This window comes from Gymnoscopelus microlampas (assembly GCF_963454915.1).
Source record: "Gymnoscopelus microlampas genome assembly, chromosome: 12".
In the NCBI taxonomy this organism is placed as follows: domain Eukaryota; kingdom Metazoa; phylum Chordata; class Actinopteri; order Myctophiformes; family Myctophidae; genus Gymnoscopelus; species Gymnoscopelus microlampas.
The window spans coordinates 47,928,622-47,948,951 of NC_139949.1; the positions used below are offsets into that span (position 1 = coordinate 47,928,622).

The 20,330-nt window shown below is 44.3% G+C and overlaps 2 protein-coding genes across 2 annotated transcripts in view; one reads left to right on the top strand and one right to left on the bottom strand.

Moving 5' to 3' along the window:
* Window positions 1-392: 392 nt before the first annotated feature.
* map7d2a (MAP7 domain containing 2a) overlaps window positions 393-20,330 on the bottom strand; it is a gene marked incomplete at its 3' end in the record, with an annotated part of 28,056 nt that continues 8,118 nt past the window's right edge. The window contains exons 5-17 of the mRNA XM_084074357.1: window positions 17,032-17,195; window positions 15,127-15,217; window positions 12,555-12,647; window positions 9,643-9,749; window positions 8,371-8,486; window positions 7,200-7,627; window positions 6,370-6,532; window positions 4,960-5,149; window positions 4,664-4,738; window positions 4,405-4,455; window positions 4,047-4,089; window positions 1,313-1,922; window positions 393-642 (exon numbers count right to left, since the gene is read on the bottom strand). Of these exons, the coding sequence (XP_083930483.1) occupies window positions 393-642; window positions 1,313-1,922; window positions 4,047-4,089; window positions 4,405-4,455; window positions 4,664-4,738; window positions 4,960-5,149; window positions 6,370-6,532; window positions 7,200-7,627; window positions 8,371-8,486; window positions 9,643-9,749; window positions 12,555-12,647; window positions 15,127-15,217; window positions 17,032-17,195 (2,381 nt within the window). The remainder of the gene's footprint in view (window positions 643-1,312; window positions 1,923-4,046; window positions 4,090-4,404; window positions 4,456-4,663; window positions 4,739-4,959; window positions 5,150-6,369; window positions 6,533-7,199; window positions 7,628-8,370; window positions 8,487-9,642; window positions 9,750-12,554; window positions 12,648-15,126; window positions 15,218-17,031; window positions 17,196-20,330) is intronic.
* LOC311057750 (E3 ubiquitin-protein ligase TRIM39-like) lies at window positions 18,479-20,325 on the top strand. Its single transcript, XM_084074801.1, has one exon. The coding sequence runs from the start codon at window positions 18,687-18,689 to the stop codon at window positions 20,259-20,261; it is 1,575 nt and encodes a 524-aa protein (XP_083930927.1). The 5' UTR covers window positions 18,479-18,686; the 3' UTR covers window positions 20,262-20,325.

The window sequence follows — 20,330 nt, forward strand, 5'->3', positions numbered from 1 at the left end:
ACACCTTGAAAGCCACGCCCGCATATTCATTATAATCATTTCAGTAATTCAATGAAACAAAACAAAAAATCACACGTATGCATGCATGCACACACACACGCACACACACACACACACACACACACACACACACACACACACACACACACACACACACACACACACACTCACTATTAGGAGAACCACTGACTAGATTCAGATTCAGACACAATACAATGCATATCTTAAGTATGTGTGTGTGAGAGAGAGAGAGAGAGAGAGAGAGAGAGAGAGAGAGAGAGAGAGAGAGAGAGAGAGAGAGAGAGAGAGAGAGCAACGGAGAGGAAAACGAGAGCAGGAGGCAGAGATAGAGAGAGATGGAGAGAATGCTATTTTTGAGGAGAGACATGTCATTACTGGACGCTGAGCTTGTTAGAAGACGGGGGAGGAGGCATCTGGATGAGCTTTGAATCTGTCATGGGACTACAGACGCCCCCGATCAGGTTCTTGTTGCAGTCGCCCACCACGGTGCTTTCAGAGGAGCCTTTGGGACAGCTGACGCTGCCCGTGAGGTCCAGCAGGTCCTCTAGGGCGCGCGTGTTGCTGATGCTGTTCTGGACCTCATTGATGGGCGAGAACTCTGGGATAGATATGAGCTCTGGGCTGAAAGGTTATTGAAGTTAATCAGTGTTTCACCTGCGACTGTAAAAGCCTGATTTATATTCAGTGGTGGGAAAAAGTATTCAAATGTTTTACTTAAGTAAAAGTATCAATACTGCCAATGTAGAAATAGTCTGTTACAAGTAAAAGTCTGGAATTAAAAATATATTATTTTCTGTTTACTAAAGAGCTGTAGAGACTGGGATACCCTTGTTACTGAACAAACACTCAATGATGATCTGAATATAGAACTTTAACATTTTAACAAAAAACTTTTTAACCTACAAAAATTATCACTTAGAACCCCTTTAAATAGACAAGCACATCTAGTCCATTTTGATGATATATATATATGCTACAGTATGATTGGAAAACCAGTCATATTGAGAAAGGTGCACTCGTCTTCACCGACGGAGGCGCGCCGTCTGAAGGAGACTTGAGCCACGAGAGGCACCGGCGAGCGAGCTTAGGCGAGCGAGTCGCCGTGCCGAACGTTGCCAAGTCACCTTCAGCCGACTCTGCGCCATCCGAGTTATGACCCGATAGGGACAGAATCGTAAATCATCGTCCCGGTTGGTGAACTCGAAGAAAACGAGCACTCCTTTTTTTCAATCTGACTGGTTTTCCAATCATACTGTAACATATACACTTCACCCGTTATAACGTCACTGACCTGACCTCCATGGACTGGACCTCGTCACAGGAACCAGTGTCCTTCCCGTCCATGGGCTCCAGTTTGATGACTGGCGGCAGGGAAGGCTGCCCGATGGACAGGGGTGCCAGGACGGGTCTGGTGACGTTCACCACCACTTCAGTTCTGGACGTGGTGACCTTCACCTCCTCTCGGAGGCTCTGGGACTTGCTGACCTCAGCGCTGGCATGAATCTTTATGTTCATTACGCCACTTGCTTTGGTATCGGCTGTCTTTTTTGGGTCAGTGACTTTGATGTCTGCCTGCTTACTGTCCTTGTTTACCTCTTGGGTCGCTACCTGGCTCTCCTGCCGCGTGAGACCCTGCTGGGCGGCGCCATTTTTGTTCACTGGCGCGCCATTCTGTTCATTCTCACCGTCTGGTGCTTTCGACGGAGCAGTCTTTGGCTGATCGATGACTTTTTGGACTTGAACACTCTTCTGTTTGTGCGCCTGCTCGATTGCATCTCTCTTCGCCGTGGCACTCGGCTCTCGCTTGTCATCCTGCGCCGCGAGCGGGCCGTTGACCTGAAATTCAACTTTTCGAATAGCTTGCTCATTCGCCTCCCCACTAATCTGAACATTGATTTCCCCTGTGGAGGACAAAAAAAGACCCGCACCACATTGTACAGAGCTGTTCTCTACCACACATCCAGGTGTATATTTTAAGGAGCAGCTAATTTTACACATAACACCCCGCGGTCCTATTGTGTTAGTAAATAGGTCATTTGTCATTCCACGCTGCTGCAGCAACAGAGTCACCCCATCAGCATTCTCAGAGAAAGGTCCTTGGCCATCAAGTCATAACTCACCAAATATTGCATTTCTATGTCGTTGTAAAAATGCAAAACATATTTTACTGTAGATATGGATACCAGTATCCATATCTGGTTATCTTTGAGTTTTAAAGCTTAAAAGCTGCAATCCATAAGTTTCATGTCACGCCCGGGATTCGAACCACAGACTCCGGCATGAGAGACCGTATTTCTACCGTTCTGCCATTAACCACTCAAACCCTAGTAACCCTATTCTGGGGTGAACATTCAGCAAAAATAGCAGATCTACAAGCACCTTGTAGATCCGCTATTTTCTGGTTGTAGAAAGAAAAAACGAGGGGGGCCAAGGATACAGCCCTGCGGGACTCCGGTCAACAACAAGTGTATATAGGGTTTGAGTGGTTAACCGAGCTCACAGCGTGGCACAAAGTGACACATCTGCTATTTTCAAACATTTTAGAAAAATCGGGAACGTGTGAGAACTACTGATTTAGAAGGCATTTGTAGAATCGGCCTCAGGACTTAAAGGCATCCTCAGTCGGTCAGGGAAGATATTGTGAGATGAGCTTCAGGCAGTAATACCAATGCCAACCAGTAGGTGTCCTATCCGACACCAGGGTCCAAATGCATCAATGTGACAGCAGGGAGATCACCTCCAAACACTGCTGCTGCACATGTACTAGTTATATTGTACCGAGAGTCTCTACCATACAGATTGGTTACAATTAACTTCTATTCATTGAATTAAGTTCCGGATTGCAGCTTCAACCACACTCATGAAGATACAGCAACAGACAGTGGTGGAAATTTTGTACTGAAGTCAAAGTATCAATACTGCAATGTAGAAATATCCATTACAAGTACAAATCCGGAATTAAAAAGTTACTTGAGTAAAAGTACAAAAGTATTGGCATAAAAATGTACCCAAAAAAAAGTACCAAAAGCAAAAGTTCTCATTATGCAGAATGTCCCATTTCACAAGTAAAAAAAAAAGAATCTATATAGGGCTGAAGTGGTTAGTGTAGTTTTTGCAATAATAATGAAAATCTACAAAGTAACTAGTAACTCAAGTTTTCAAATAATTATAGTGAAGTAAAAGTATAATATTTGCCTCTGAGATGTAGTGGAGTAAAAATACCTCAACACTGCACTTGAGTACAGTACCTGAGTAAAAGTTACTTTACACCACTGGCAACAGAGAACCTTCTCGATAGCCAAAGACCTCAGATGGATCAATCAATGATGCAGGGCGAGGCCCATCCTCTTCTGATGAATGTAAAGATACAGCCTGAGCGTAGCCATGCAGCACCATGCTGACAGGGGAGGGAGGATACGGGCATCTCTCTCTCTCACTGGTCCAAAATCTGGCACCCAAACAGCTCAGACTCTCATGCCCAACATGCTCTGACAAGTATCCAGCTCATTAAGGGCTGCAGACATTACATCTTCTCTTAATTGATATAGCAGCAAAGCATGAAGCCTTATTTATGCTTCATCGCACGACCGCGACTGCGTGGCCCGACGAAAACAACGGATTTCGCCGAGCGAGACGGTCGTGTGACGAAATATTAATCGGCCCATAACCACCTATATATACTTCGTCCTGCATGAGTAGCGAAAATAGACAATCTACAAGGTAGATCTTATTTTCACCATACAAAATATTTTTTTTTTCATTTTATTATGTTGATGATTTTTGAATTCTTACTATTTTATGTTTAAAAATGTTTGAAACATTTAGAAAATTATTGAAAATATTGAAAACATTTATTTATTTATTTTTTCATTTTGTGACATTTCTTTAACATTTTGGCCTATAATGACATGCCCAACAATAGGGATGGCAGGATGAAAGTGGTTGAGGAGAAGAAGGGTGAAGCAAGCAGGGACGTTAAGCGCTACCAGAGGTATTCGAAGGGTGACTGGAACGGCATACTCTACCTGGAGGCGGTGAAACAGGCTTATCCTCCACCTGTTCCTCCTTCTGTGTCAACGCGGCACACAGACGACCCGGTTAAAAGTCGTGGCAAGAAAGCACACAAAACCAAAAGTATCACCACCGATGGCATTTAATTATGTCAATAATTACAAAAGAGACACAGTTTACAAAAGAAAAAGCTACTGTGTGGCGAAAGTTCCACAGATTTCATTTGAAAATACAGCAGCAGAAGGAAAATAAAATAAAAGACTCGAGAGCACAAAATCATACAATCAGGCACCAACAACACCTCCCCACCCTTTTAGAAGCTGAGCAGAGCTACTGTAATGTAGTCAAAACGGTGTTGATCGCTTACAGTACCTTTGCCTCAGAATCAATCTTCCTGGTTCTCTTCATGATCTCCTCAATTCTCTGGAAAATACAGCATCCACAATTGACCGGTGTCAAGATTTGAGATCGACTGTATTCTTCTCTAAAGTTATTCATGTACATATTATGAAAACGTAATTTCCCTCGCGGGATCAATAAACGTCTGTCTGTCTGTCTGTCTGTCTGTCTGTCTGTCTGTCTGTCAATATTGGCTCTGTTTTAGAAGCTGGACGGTTAACTAGAAACACACCTTCTTTCTTAGTTGTCTCTCCTCTTCTTCCTGAAGCATCTGGATCTCTCTGTCCTGTGCCTTGGCTTTTTCCTTCTGTTTGGGGTTTGAGAATGGCAATATAATAATAATGCATAAAGCTTGTTAAAGTAATATAACAGATCATAAATCATCAGAACTGTGTACTTCGCCTTACTGTCAAGTGAATAGCAAAACATGCACACGAATCAAAGTTTAAGCCAAAGACAAGGTTCACACATTTCGTAGATACAATACAAAATGACTCATCACGACCCAGCAGCACATCGGTAACAGACCTCCATGTCCATGTTGGTCTGTAGCTCCTTCTCCTGCGCCTCCTTGTCTCGTCTCTCCTCCTCCTCCTTCCGTCTGCTGAGCTCCTCCTGTTCCTTCCTCGCCTCCTCTTCCTTCCTCCGGGCCTCCTTCTGCTCCTCCTTGCGTTGCTGCTCCGCCGCGAGCAGCTTCTTGAGCTGCTCTGCTCTCAGCCTGGTGACAGAGACGTGACCTCGTTAACGTTCACTCTCACTAGGGCTACCAAATGTCCCTTGAAGTAAGGAAACGTCCCTTACTTGGAAACTAAAAGACGTGTGTGCCTTATTTAACTGCTTGTCTTTTTCTCTGGCGTCATTATTTTTCTTAGAAATAAAGGTTTATTGCCTTATTTGAATTACAGGTAGTTGGCAACCCAAAAGGCGGTTACACACCGGCGAATATGCGAATATACGCAAAATTCGGACTTGTTCCGAATAATTAAAATACGCTTTTTCGCTTCACTTTTTCGCTTTTTGCTCCATGTAAGCTTGCATTGACTTTATAAGGTTTAAAAAAAAAACATATTATTCGCATGAAAAAAACGCCCCGGTGTGTAAGGACCTTTAGTCACACAAACACACAGGCAAAGGTTTAATACAACACCAACTTTGATTGACCATATGAGATATTTTTAGGTGCATTGTCAAAAAAATTAATTCAACGATTGTTTTTTACATAGATTTGAGAATGCATCTCAGCCAATCAAAAGCTTGTTTGCTGCCGTTCACTTGTGCCTGGCACTGTTGAGCAGCTGATCCAAACACTCTCTGCATATGTCCATGCATTCATATCACTATACCAAAGAGTAATGTTTAGACCTGCTACTTTTTATACTTTTTGTGTGACGCTGTAGTATGATCAAGTAGGGCAGGGGTCTTCAACAGGGGGTCCGGGACCCCTAGGGGGTCCTCAGAGTTACTACAGTAGGGGGGGCCGCCAAATCTTTGTGTGATATCTTTAACCACTAGCATCCCATTTCTGAGGAGAACGTAAGCTAAAAATAGCCGATCTACAAGCTCACAACGCCTCGCGCTGCGAGGCGTTGTGAGCTTGTAGATCGGCTATTTTTGGCAAAGAGGTATAGGTGTAGAGGGAAAAAAAGAGCAGACCAAGTAAAAAAAAACAAACAGTTTCATCTGCAGCACACTTTTATACAATCTAGAGGGGGTCCCTGCTTCATCTCTCTCTCTCAGCTAGGCGGGTCCTTGGCCTGAAAACGTTGAAGACCCCTGAAGTAGGGCATTAAAACACAAAAAGTTATTAATATGGAGATATGGAGGTTTCTGCCCGACAACAACGATATGTTGGACTGTGTTTGTTGCCTGTCTGCTGGCAGCTCTGATCGTACTTCCTGCTTTTGCGGCATGTTTTTTTTTTTTTAACTGTCTCCTCACCGTTCTTCCTCCTTTCCTCTTGCTTCTTCTTCACAGCGTCTCTTCTCCTCCTGTTCTTTATGCACCCGGGCCTGGCGCCGGCGCTCTGCCAGGATCCTGGACGCCTCCTCGGCGCTGCTCGTCCCTGCAGCCAGCTTCCCTGCTGGAGCAGGCGACAGCGGTTCTGACACAAAGGATATAAAAAGAAAGAAAGAAAGAAAGAAAGACCCTTTATTTACACACTTTTACAAAATGACATATCGTTGCTGTCAGGCAGAAACCTCTTATCTCCATATTTTAACTTTTTGTGTTTTTTTGTAAATGAACGCCCTACTTGATCATACTACAGCGTCACAAAAAAGCATCACAAGTAGCAGATCTACAAGCTCGAAATGTGACGCGTTTTGAGCTTGTAGATCTGCTACTTTTGATACTTTTGAATCTGAATCCTGAAAAGTAACAGTTTTGGACATGTGAGGTTTCTACCCGACAGAGACGATATCCAGTCTTTTGTAACGTAATTTGAAGCCCTAACCAACTGTCTTCTTTTAACCCATTAAGACCTGTGGTCGATTCTACAAATGCCTTCTAAATCAGTAGTTCTCACACTTTAAAGATTGTTAAAAAAAAGATTGTCTAAAATAGCAGATGTACAAGCAAAGTGACACGCTGTGAGCTTGGTACACATCTGCTATTTTTGAATAGCCAACGCCAAAATCTAAAATTACACCCTTTACCGGTTTTAATGGTTTAAGCCCAGGATAATCATGTAGCATTTCCCCCAAAATGCAACTAAAGCATACTGGTATTAAAAAACGGTTGGATCTGGGAGTTCACTACACTTTATTCACCTCTTCTTTTGTCTGCATCCGGATCATTCTCATCAGATTTTGGGGCCTTCTTCTCTGGGGTATCCGTCCTGGAAGTCATACCGTCACGACCTTCGCCGGTAAGGTCTTTTTGGTCAGAGAAATCCCTCTGTGTCGACGGCTCGCCCGTGACGCTCTGATCACAACCTTCAGTCTTATTAGGCAGTCTTTTCTTAGGGGTGTCGGGGGTTTTCTCAGCTTGTAATACCGCAGCATCGGGGCTGTTGACGCCACGCTTCTTCTTCACAGGGGTCCCGTTCTTGGAATCGTCCCCGTGTCTGTCCGCCCTCCTGTCGTCAAGCGTCTTCTTGTCGTTGGTGGGCAGGATGGGATGGTGTCTTACAGGAGAGGCCAGGTGGTGCTGCTGGTGCACAGCGCTGGGAGAGTGAGAACGCATCTTGGACGTCAGCCTGCGACCAGAGAGAGAAATGTTTGACTTCTGAAGGTAAGTCAGCGGTTCTGTTTATTTAACCCATTAAGACCTGAGGCCGATTCTAAAAATGTTTTCCAAATCCTTTTTTTTTTAAACATTAAAAAAATATAAAAATATAAAAAATATGAAAAATATAAAAAATATAAAAAATATAAAAAATACGGAAGAAATATGGAAAAAATATTTAAAAAATATTTAAAATATAAAAGAATATAAAAAAATATGGAAAAAATATGTTCCAAATGTTCCAGAGATCCCCAGAAGCAAAGATTTGAATTACAAAATGTTCGCTTTAAAAAAATATATATGTACAAAGATTTGCACAACATTTTTCAAAAATAGCAGATCTACAAGCTCACTCGGTGCCGTGCTATGAGCTTATATATCTGCTATTTTTGAATAGCCCAAAGGAAATCTTAAAATGCCACACGGCTGCGTTCCTGGTCTAAATGGATTATATGAAATCAGAGAATGTTGCTTTGGGAATGTCCCCCCCCCCCAACCAATGACGTAGTTTGGTATTCAGAGTTAAACACAAAAAGAGGCATTGATGCTCTCATTTTCTTTTCTACGGCAGATGCAGGGGGGAACACCGGTAGCTGACCGGATTAGGGGTACAACAGTTAATCAAATTGATATAATCAATTTAATCTTTTTTTTTTTAAATAGTTGATTTTTATTTTCTCCTATCTAATCGAATAAAGACGGCAGGGGTCTCACTTGGGGGTCGAAGGGGAAGTGAGGTGCTTGGGGCCCATGGCGGGGGACTCTGCTCTTCTGACAGGAGACCCAAACGCCGGGGATGCGGTCCTCCTCTCTCTCCGCAAACGCTCTTTCTGAAAGACCCCAGAGGAGAACATTATAGCGTTATAGGAACAGTTACTTTAAAAACACAACACATTACACACAGCACAGTACAAGTCCTAAGCTCATGATGACACACGTGTCATTAAGCTCACAAAGATGTCATCTAAAAAGCCTTCTGGAAGAGTCATGGCCTTAACGTAATGAAACATCTGTGATGAGACCACATGTTAATCCCAGTGCACACTTACTTTCCCACTCCATGCAGAACACCCAATAATACCCACACACCAAGCTGTCTGAGTAATCACTGGCCAGAAATAGCACAATGGCTGCTCTGCAAAATCACTCAGTCACTCAGAACTTTGCAATGTGTCTGCCTCAGATCCTGTGCATTTGCAAATGCAGGGTTGGGTTTGCTGGGGAGTGGTGGGGGGGATCCACACCTCTGATTTTGATATCCACCCCTCTGTTCATTGATTTTTAATGCCGGTGGGGATATGTTTTATCCCTGCTTCTGGTAAGACTGAATTAAACACTTTTGGGAAATTTAGACTATGTTTAATTATTTATGTTTGATAATATCACAATCTAACAACTTTATCAAAAATGTACCGTATTTTCCGCAATATAAGGCGCACCGTCAGTGTACCTTATAGTGCGGATGCGCCTTATAATCCGATGCACCTTATATATGTATCAATATTGGTTCCCTTGGCTTCCGCACTATAAGGCGCTCCGTCAGTGCGCCTTATAGTGCGGATGCGCCTTATAATGCGGTGCGCCCTATATATGAAAATAATACATTTATTGAAGGTGCGCCTTATACTCAGATGCGCCTTATAGTGTGGACAATACGGTATGTCTACCACATTAACCCTGGCATCGCCATTTTGGTCAAATTTGTGCGTATCTGTCAAAATGTTCGTTTTTCTCCCCCCCCAAAAAAAATCCTAAACAGCTAAAATAGCAGATCTACAAACTCACAACGTGTCGCCGCCGTCACATAGCGACAAGTTGTGAGTTTGTAGATCTGCTATTTTAGCTATTTGTCATACGAATAAGTGCTCTAACTGTACATAGGGCTCGAGTTGTTAAAAACAATTGTCCCCCCTGGGTCAAAACCCTGGGTAAAGGAGTGTGTTTACTGGGTCTGGGTCTGGGTCTGGGGTGGTGCTGGGCTCTGACCTTGGGTGTGTTGGGGGTGGACTGGGAGCCTCCCTGAAGGCCTATTCTGTTGGGGTCAGCTGGGTGCAGGCTGCCGCGGAAGGGTGACCTGTGAGGGCTGCAGGGTGCTGTGAGGACACACATCATGCACCACACATCAACCAGTCAAGTGACAGACAAAAAACATGTTTGGTGGAGGAACAAATAACAGAAGACACAGAGAAAGAAACTGCAGAGAGAAAAAGACAGAGAGAGACAGAGATGAAGGGTAACCGCTCGCCCCAAAACAACCCCCCCAGCGGTTCTTGTATTCTTGTATTCATTTAACTGAGGTTAAGGTTAGGAATTATGTTTAGGTTTAGGCATAGTTTTACTGAGGCCACGTTTAGGAATAAGGTTAGGTTTAGGCATAGTTTTGCTGAGGTCACGTTTAGGAATAAGGTTAGGTTTAGGCATAGTCTTACTGAGGTTACGTTTAGGAATACCTGGTGGCGACCGCTCCCGAGGTCGCTGGATTTGAACCCGGGGGCGAGAGTGTTTTGGGGCGAGCGTTATTGTATTCAGAGAAAGACAGAGAGAAAAAGACAGAGAGAGACAAAGAGAAAGACAGAGAGAGTGAGAAAGAGAAGAAGACAGAAACATAGAGAGGGAGAAAGAGAAGAAGACAGAGAAACAGAGAGAGACAGAAAGACATTGACAGAGAGAGAGACACACACACACACAGAGCGAGAGAGAGAGAGAGAGAGAGAGAGCGCGCGTGCGAGAGAGAGAGAGAGAGCGCGTGCGAGAGACAGAGACAGAGACAGAAACAGAGACAGAGACAGAGACAGAGACAGAGACAGAGACAGAGACAGAGACAGAGACAGAGACAGAGACAGAGACAGACAAGGAGCATGCCTGTATGTGCTGTTCTTCACTGTAGCCAGGAGAATAGGCTGAATACTTTGAGTTGAATAACAATATTGTATTATATAATCCTGTACCGCATAGCGTCATTAGGCAAGCAATACAAATAAAATAAAGACACAAACAAGAAAAAACACTGTGTCATTAATTTAGCTGGGATCAAATTCTCCTGATCTGCTTTCAAATCGATGAGCAAGCGTAAAAAAAGGGAAATGCTGCCGTCATCCAGGAAGACTGCGTATTGATTTCTCCAATAACACAGTGCAAATCATAGCCAATGCCACTATTATTTGTTGTCTGACAAGCACAAAGCCTGTCAGCATAGAGCCTGTAAACACTTACAGTAAGCCCTATTTACATCGTCGTCTAACGAATAGTGAAAATAGCCGATCTACAAGCTCACAACGTGTCGCGGTGCTACGCGTTGTGAGCTTGTAGATCTGGTATTTTCGGGGTACAGTGAACACACCTGCCTGTATCAACTATCCCTATCCACCACATAAAGGCATTTGTTTTCTCCTTTCAACAAAACAAGCACGGTAAACGTACAGACCTCACATTGATACACATATACAGAAAAGCCCCAGACCCAAACAACATTGAAAACATTGAATACAGCACCAATCGACACAATACCAGAAATAATATCTGTGCGATTAAGTGCTGTCATGCTGCCTTCGTCATTGATGTGTTATCACGTTGACGGTGATCAGGTTTAACGTGAATGCCATCGCTCGATTGAGAGGACATGTTGACAAAGTATACATTTTAAAGAGCCTGTGACGTCCAAAAATCGACATTTACGGTTCTTAGCCCTTATTTCTTGTAATTCACTGTACAGTAGATATATGCAATGTGCCCTCAGAGAGACCACGTGACGTATAGTATCAAATATGATGTTTTCTGGCCATGTCATAGGCCCTTTAAGGTTGCACTGAGTGAAAGTCTTCTGTAGAACACCCTCAGCTAAATGCTAAAACTAAATTGCTGTATCGCTTAACACTCAGAGGTACGTACACAACACACACACACAAACAAACTGTACACACGTACTACACACAGATTACATACTGTACACATACACTGACACAGCACACACACGAGAACATACACCAAACAGCTTGCTCGTTCCACACACAATTAACTTTCTCTTTCATTTCCAGAATATGCAGCCATTGTAGTGTCCCACTTTCCACTTTTGTAGTGTCCCACTTTTGACCTTGGAGAACTATTTCTGCACCTTTAACCCAAGAGGAAATGTTTGGAATAAGAAACAATCTGCAGCATTTGCAGAGTTGATCTGAACAATGATCTGAAGTAGTGGTTGAGACAGCAGAGCTTTGTGTTATGACAGAACTAACAGTATATGTCTGTTCTGCTGACAGTACATCGTCCACAAACAAACTGTCTCCTCATCTTTCTGTAGGACGGACACAGAATAAACGCTCCAAGAGACAATCTACAGTGGCTGTCACAATTCATGGAAAATATACTGTATTCATTTGCCTTTGGCTTTCACTTCAACTGTCAGCCCCATCCAAAGGCAAAATAGTCTCGCGTATAGTCAGGCGATCAGAGAACTCTGCCTATACCGATAACGTCTGGTGAAATTAAATAAAACTAAATATAGGGTCTACAAATGGGTTGAAATAATTCCGAGATTAAAACAAATAACAGCATAAGACTTTAGGGCCGTCCTTAATATTATGACGGTGATATGATTCGTTTTCAAAGCAGTGGGCGGTAGGTTTGTCTGCAGACGTTTTCTCTGCTGTTCTATAGCAATACTTTAGATGTCACCAGACGTACCGGGCGGTAGACGGTGATATCCAATCGCCTGGCTACTCAAGACTAAAGGCAAACAAATAAACAAACAAATAAACGTATTTTGTATAATCCCGGGGAGAATGACATGGGGGGGACAGATGCAGTAGTGGGACGAGGGTAGATGGCGGGTGGGTGGGCGGGTGGGTGGGTTGAGGGTGGTAGGTGGAGGGTGGCAGGTGTTTTGAGGGGCATAACTTTACCAGATTCGCTGGAAGCAGGAAGGGGGCGGGCAATGCCATGGGGAAAGGCGGAGGCAGCGGAGGAGAAAGGGGGCGGGGCATTCTCACTGTCACCTATAGAGGGCAGCAGAGGGCGGTAGCGGGAGCAGAGCAGAGACATCAGAGCATTAAGCGCAATACACACTCCTTCCCACGTCCAAACCTTTCTTTGTTCTTTGTGAATGGGAGGTGATATAACTACAAAATGCTTCTGAAAGGCGGTCCCCAGAACTTTCCCTCCAGATGTCCTGACTCTCTGAACTATAGTTTAGAAAGCCTGTGCGAAACCGTGAGATTTCCCGACGTCGGAAAGGGTTATGTATTGGCCTTTATGCCAATACGCCTGATTTACACTTTACGGCTGCACAAAAATAGCAGACCTACGAGCCCACAACGCATTTGCAGCACTGTGCAATGTGGGCTTGTAGATCCGCTATTTTCGGCCACGCGGCACCGGCACACTAGCCTGGTAAACCATCCCGGTCGCGTGAATTCAGCATTTGTCAATCACAGGGCCCTGAGCGCAGACACTTATTGGCTATTCCACTTTTTGGTTTCTGCAAAACGCCCACCCGGCGCTTGGGGCCAGACCGGTCTGCAGAAGACACATGATAATGTGAACTCACACGACCGGGATGGTTTACCAGGCTACCGGCACACAACCTAGTATAAATCATGTTTTATGAACAGTTTACCTGATATGAGGACTGCCTCATCCTGTGATTGGATGGAGGCTGTAGCGCCCCCAACAGGAATGCAATGATGAGTGCGCCTCTAAACCTAACCTCAGTGGACGGCGGTGAGACTGAATAATGCCATGCTGATTCTGAACTTTGGGTTGTATTACTGTAGGTCCATGACGTGAGTCAAAATACTGTCCATCATCTGTATCTGTTCTTTATCTGTTTCTGTGTTCTGTGATCATGGAACCTGTATAGCGATTCCATTGTATTCCATGTATGAAGAAACAGCTCTAAAAAACCATACTCTTCAGCATATAACCCTGGCTGCCATAGCCTGCAGTAATGTAGATCACTGTTGCATAAACTAAACCTCAAACCTAAAGTGAGTCCATTGTTTGCTCTCTGTGCAGTAGTGTGCCGTCCCACATATTGGTTTGTTATCATTTTGTCTTTCTCTGAGGTCTAGTTAATACACGGCTTCTGAATATTATTGGCTTTTTCTGAATTGTGACAGAATGTTGGAAAGCTGGGAGGGAGAAGCACATGCAAGGACACAGGTCTTTTTCTTAATCATCCCAACCGCTAAAATATGTATTACTGTTGATATATTGTATATTCCTAATGATATCCACTGCAGATTGACAGTACATATTAACTCTACATCCTGGATTGTTCATTGATATCTGTTAACAGCTCATACGTTATGCAAATCCAGGTTGGTGCAGACAGCCAGACCAGACCTTAAATTGCGTTTTTGATTCCTACTTTAAGATAGTATTTGGGTTTCTCCTAATTTGATTGTGTTTACTCTTGAAGCTTACAGTAGATCTCTCTCTCTCTCTCTCTCTCTCTCTCTCTCTCTCTCTCTCTCTCTCTCTCTGTCCTGTTTCTTACTAGTGATGCTGAAATATATGACAACTGAATTTTCTGTCTGTCTGTCTGTCTGTCTGTCTGTCTGTCTGTCTGTCTGTCTGTCTGTCTGTCTGTCTGTCTGTCTGCCTGCCTGCCTGCCTGCCTGCCTGCCTGCGTGCCTGCCTGCCTATCTATCTATTTACGGTATCTAATATATTAGTCAGCCAATCAGTTACTTGCATTTTCATTGCCTATTACGGTGTGCATGAAGAGTTGCATTCCAAACTACGATATAAACAAATGGGATTATGTTAAAATAATGTTTGGCATGAAAGTAAAAGGTAAATATGGATAATTATTATATTGTGTATTATCTTAGCCCCCTCGCTAGCATTGTAGAGAACATCATGCAGCAGTATTTCTGCATGGATGTGTACAGGAACACACATCCCCAAAATGTGATGTGCAGCATTTTGGAATGAAAGCCTTCAGATTCAACCTCCATTCCATCTCTCTCTGTGGAACATCAGGAGGAGAAACACACGCAGTATGAATGCATCCATGCTCTCCTCAGCAGCCAGGCTGTATGCAAGGAGCAGGCCAGGTAGAGAGTCTCTCTCTCTCTCTCTCTCTCTCTCTCTCTCTCTCTCTCTCTCTCTCTCTCTCTCTCTCTCTCTCTCTCTCTCTCTCTCCTCACACACACACACACACACACGCACACGCACACGCACACGCACGCACGCACGCACGCACGCACGCACGCACACACACACACACACACACACACACACACACACACACACACACACACACACACACACACGTATGTGTACTCACTCTCAATCTCATACAAACAGTCTACTGTAATTCATTGACAGGCTGTTTAGTGTAATGATGTCCAACCTGCCGTAAAATAATCCCATCCCTTCATTATATTCTCATATCTCCTGATTTCCCATCATCAATCATCACCACCCATCCACCCAGTGCTCAGTTAACATGAGCTCCATTGTTCTTACCTCCTGCAGGACAGCGGATCCAGCGGCGGGTCCTCTGCTCCAGCTGCAGGCTCCTCTCCAAGGAACGTCTCATCAGGGCCTCCAGACGCTCCTGGACAGCACAATGTATGTATGTTACACTTCGTACCACACTTGCTGAACTACTGCCCTAAGTAAGTAGCCATGGGTACTACCAACAGTTCCCCAACCATGTGGCCCACAGATCAGAAGCCTATCTCCTGTTTGTGTACCGTGAAGCCCCGAGGCATGATGTACACCCCCTGGACATGGCACTAGTATATCGCAGGGACTTACACCCAGTCCAACCCTTGATGCTGAGTGCCAAGCAGGGAGGCATTGGCTCCCATTTTTATAGTTTTTGCTATGACCCGGCCGGGGAATCGAACCCGCCCTCTGAATATCAGGACAGACACTCTAACCACTGAGCTGGTGAACTACTGCTGTGCCTTTGCTATAATATACTGTAGGAAAAGTGCATATTAACATATTGTATTGAAAACGCTAATTGTATATCTTTAAGTCTCTCATGCACTGCTGTGCGCTTTAGCAAGGGTGTTTCTTATCTCTATTCTCTATAGACATGATCTAGAATCTAGATCAGAATCTAGTTACAAAAAATCTCATATTCAACATCTTCTCAAGCACGACGACATCTACAGTACCATGAATGATAATGTTTCTTATTTTACCAGTTTTAACCCTGCACTTTGATTGGCTGATTCTTACTGCAAATTTATCCTGATCACAGCACCCAGACTGCATCTGATCTCATCATTATACATGTAACCTAGCAACAGCCTCCAGCTGTCAGTCACATTAACCAGCATTAGTTTGCAACTGGACAAACTGAAAATTAGTTTTGACAAATTAGTATGGATTAAATAGATGGCCAGTCTGCACCTGAATATACCTCAAATGGGGCTGAATCAACAGTTTATCCCACTTGCAAGCCAGGCCCTGGATGATATTCTAAAGGGAAAGAAAATTCTTAGTTGTAGAATACATTTTCATAATAAGCTCGTAATATCATTGTCTTGACATCCAATCTTAAATATTGATAATTGCAACACACCGGAGGTCGTGTTACACCGTGATATTGGCACTGGAGTGTTGATTTACGGCACTCGGCCTTGTGCCTACGACCGCAGCACACCAGTGCCAATATCTCACATTATAGCATTTCCTTTTGTGTATTATTACTTAAATAGTTTCATTAATATGACCTGCAGTCTATATTCTGTTCTCTAAGCCATACCGTAGCTCTCTGACCCTTGTATGTGGTAAGCTTATTGATGAGCTGCAGTTTTACCAAACACATCTACTGTTATGTGAGGTATGGAACTGCGAACTCCAACTTACATGCACTTTTAAAAAGACATGCGGTACTCTGGTAATAAGTAACACTAGATAAGTGAATCTCAGTCTTTTAAAGTATGAGAACCCCCAGTTTGATGTGCATTAGGCCCCCATTTGATAAGATTTTTTCTTTTTATCTCGGGTACCCCGATCTACACTGTAAAATCCTCAGTGTTCATTTAACACTGACAGTGTATAAATGGAACCAAATGGACCTGTAAGGGTTCCATTTGTACACTGTCGGAGTTACAGACCCGTATGTGTAGGATGGAGGGTCACACTCCATGTGCCTCAAATTGACAAGAGGACATACGGTTTTGTCTATCCAGCTGTACTGATGAAGGAGTCATCTTGTCAATTTGAAGCATATGGGACAATACATTATGGACAATAAATATGTTTTATTTCTGAGTGCGACCCTCCATGGTTTGATTTGTTCCTAATAACCAATCATTTAGCTGGGGCCTGGGGGACCCTCAAGGACACCTGGCGGTCCCCAAACGGCACGTTGAGAGCCAGTGCACAACTAGGCGACGGTGAAGAGCTGACCTTGTCCTCTTCCAGCTGCTGCTTGCGTTTCTCCTCCACGGCGGTCCTGCGTTGCTCCTCCTTCTGCCTCTGCTCCTCCAGGCGCCTCCAGCGCTCCTCCACTGTGCGCTCGTACTGCAGCCGGGCTCGGCGATCCTTCTCCCTCATCAGCTGCTCCCTCGCCGCTGTCAGGAGTTTGCACGAAGGAAGGTCATTCACACGTTCTCATAATGACACAAACAGCAGTTTAAAGTCATGTGAATTAATCGCACAAAATAATCCCTCCCGGTGTGTGCACGGCCCTTTATCGGCCAAAGCGTGAAGCGGCCTATAATTAGCACCACCATGATTTTACATATTTGGAGTAGAGGTGCACCCATTTCGGATGCTGTCAATGCACTGAATGGGACATTATCATGTTTAATCAGACTATTGATTGGTCTAAGTAGGTGAGATACTGACCTACCGATGTTTAATTAGACTATTGATTGGTGAGATACTGACCTACCGACGGGGCTCAGTGGGTGTTTTGTATAAAGTATAGTTTTGGATCGCGACCGAGGCGCACTGTCTCAAGCGAACTTGAGCCACGAGAGTTGCCGTGCCAAACGTTGCCAAGTTCGCTTGAGCCGACTCAGCACCGTCAAAATCGTAAATCATGTTTTGGGGTGAGCGTTTGCACCAACTTTTATCAACCCACAGAATAATGACAAAACACCTACTGAGCCCCGTTGGTAGGTCAGTATCTCACCAATCAAGTCTGATTAAACGTGGGTGGGTCAGTATCTCACCTAATTAGACCAATCAATAGTCTGATTAAACGTGATAATGTCCCATTCAGTGCATTGATAGGATCCGAAGCTGGTGAAAGGTTCTTCCTTGGACTACTGGGAGTGTGTGTGCAAACTGCAAAGTTTCACGCATTTAAGTCCAGTGGTGCTCGGGATTAGCTGCACACAGACAAACAGACAAACAGATGGACGGACGGATGGACGGACGGACGGACGGGGCAAAAACATAATCTTCTCCCCCGGCCGTACAAGACACTGAACCACGAACTGCTCCTGAAGAGCAGGCAGGTTACTTGCATGGCTGCCTCTGTCGTGGTGGTGTTAAATAGTTAATGTGAGGCGTGAGTTGTAAAGCACTTTGAAAATGCCAAAGTCCACTCTGACACGATAAGAACATAACTTTTTCATTCTGTTCCCTTTACTGTCTGTACTAAATATAATAAATAAAAAACTGTCCTGTCACCATTCAACCAATTTGTGTGTGTCTGTGTGTGTGTGTGTGTGTGTGTGTGTGTGTGTGTGTGTGTGTGTGTGTGTGTGTGTGTGTGTGTGTGTGTGTGTGTGTGTGTGTGTGTGTGTGTGTGTGTGCACACTTTGCAAAACAGGTCTGACGGGTCAAAGTCTCATAAGAAGACAGATGATAAGATTCACCTTCAGATCAAACGCACAACGTTCAGTGTGGAAGGACAGACTGTCTTTCCACAGCACTGGGAGTACTGACCTAGACAACTCCAACCTGCTTTTGACTCTGTCAGCTGAATGGACTTTAAAAAGAAGCAGGACTCTTGAAAGTAAACTTCAGGGAACATTCTGGAAGAGGGAGTGTTACCACGACTGGCTGGCTGGAGTTCCGGTGTTGAGCGTGAGCGAGTGTTGTTTTTTTAAATGGCTACCAAGTCGTCTCTCTCAGAAGAGGATTTTTCATGTCCTGTGTGCTTTGACATCTTTAAAGATCCCGTCGTCCTGTCATGTAGCCACAGCTTCTGTAAAGCCTGTCTGCAGGATTGGTGGCGGGAGAAGAAAATAAAGGAATGTCCAGTTTGTAAGGAAATATCTTCGACGGATCAACCACCCCGTAACCTGGCTCTGAAGAACCTGTGTGAGGCCTTCATAAAGGAGAGACATCAGAGAACTTCAGCAGGGTCTGAGGATCTCTGCAGTCTGCATGCAGAGAAACTCAAACTCTTCTGTCTGAAATGTCAACATCTAGTGTGTCTTGTGTGTCGAGATTCTAAAAAACACACCGACCACAGAATCAGACCCATCGATGAAGCTGCAGTGGATCACAAGGAACAGGTCCAGAAATCACTGAAGCTCCTACAGGAGAAACTGGAGGTCTTTAATAAAACTAAAACAAACTACGACCAAACAGCAGAACACATTACGTTCCAGACCCGGCACACAGAGACGCAGATGAAGGAACAGTTTAAGAAGCTTCGCCAGTTTCTGCAGGATGAAGAGGAGGCCAGGATCACTGAACTGAGGGAGGAAGAGCAGCAGAAGAGTAGGATGATGAAGGAGAATATTGAGGGTCTGAACAGAGACATATCAACTCTTTCAAACACAATCAGAGCCATAAAGGATGAGCTGGGAGCTGAACAGGTCTCATTCCTGCAGAACTACAAGACCACAATGAAAAGAGCCCAGCTCACACTGCAGGACCCAGAGCCGGTCTCAGGAGCTCTGATAGACGAGGTCAGACACCTGGCCAACCTGACCTTCAGAGTCTGGGATAAGATGAAGGACATTGTCTCCTACACGCCGGTGGTTCTGGACCCCAACACTGCCTATCCATTATTCACCCTGTCTAAAGACCTGACCGGTGTGAGATGTAGAGAGAGACAGCCGTTTCCTAACAACCCAGAGAGGTTTGACTACTGTCCCTTTGTCCTGGGTTCTGAGGGCTTTAACTCAGGGACTCACAGCTGGGATGTTGAGGTTGGAGACAATAACAACTGGGCAGTAGGTGTGTTAGCAGGGTCTCTTCAGAGGAAGGGAAACACAGGGGGTCAATTCTGGCAAATAAAGCTACGTGGCGGTAAATACACAGCGTTCTCCACACCTGGTGTGTCCACACCAGGGCCAGTCACCCATCTCTCAGAGAAGCAGAAACCCCAGAGGATCAGAGTCCAACTGGACTGGAATGAAGGAAAGCTGTCGTTCTCTAATCCTGATACTAACACACACATACACACCTTCACACACAGTTTCACCGACACACTCTTTCCATTCATTTACACTGGTCATGGTGGTACTCTGAAGATCTTACCAAGGACGATCAGTGTAACTCTGGACAATGTAGTTAGACATGAGGATGATGATGATGATGATGATGATGATGATGACGCCGAAGACGACAGCGACGAACACAAAGACGATGATGATGATATGATGATGATGATAAATGGTAGAATGATAGAGCCCCTCGATCAAAAACGCTTTCCATTTTCTATGCATTAAATATCCGTAGTGGTAGTAATGTAATAACATGATAATATTGACAATGTTAATGGCAATGGTTGTTGTTCA

Bases quoted from the DNA above. Each gene is read 5' to 3' on its own strand.
- LOC311057750 (XM_084074801.1), top strand. From the start codon at position 18,687: ATGGCTACCAAGTCGTCTCTCTCAGAAGAGGATTTTTCATGTCCTGTG.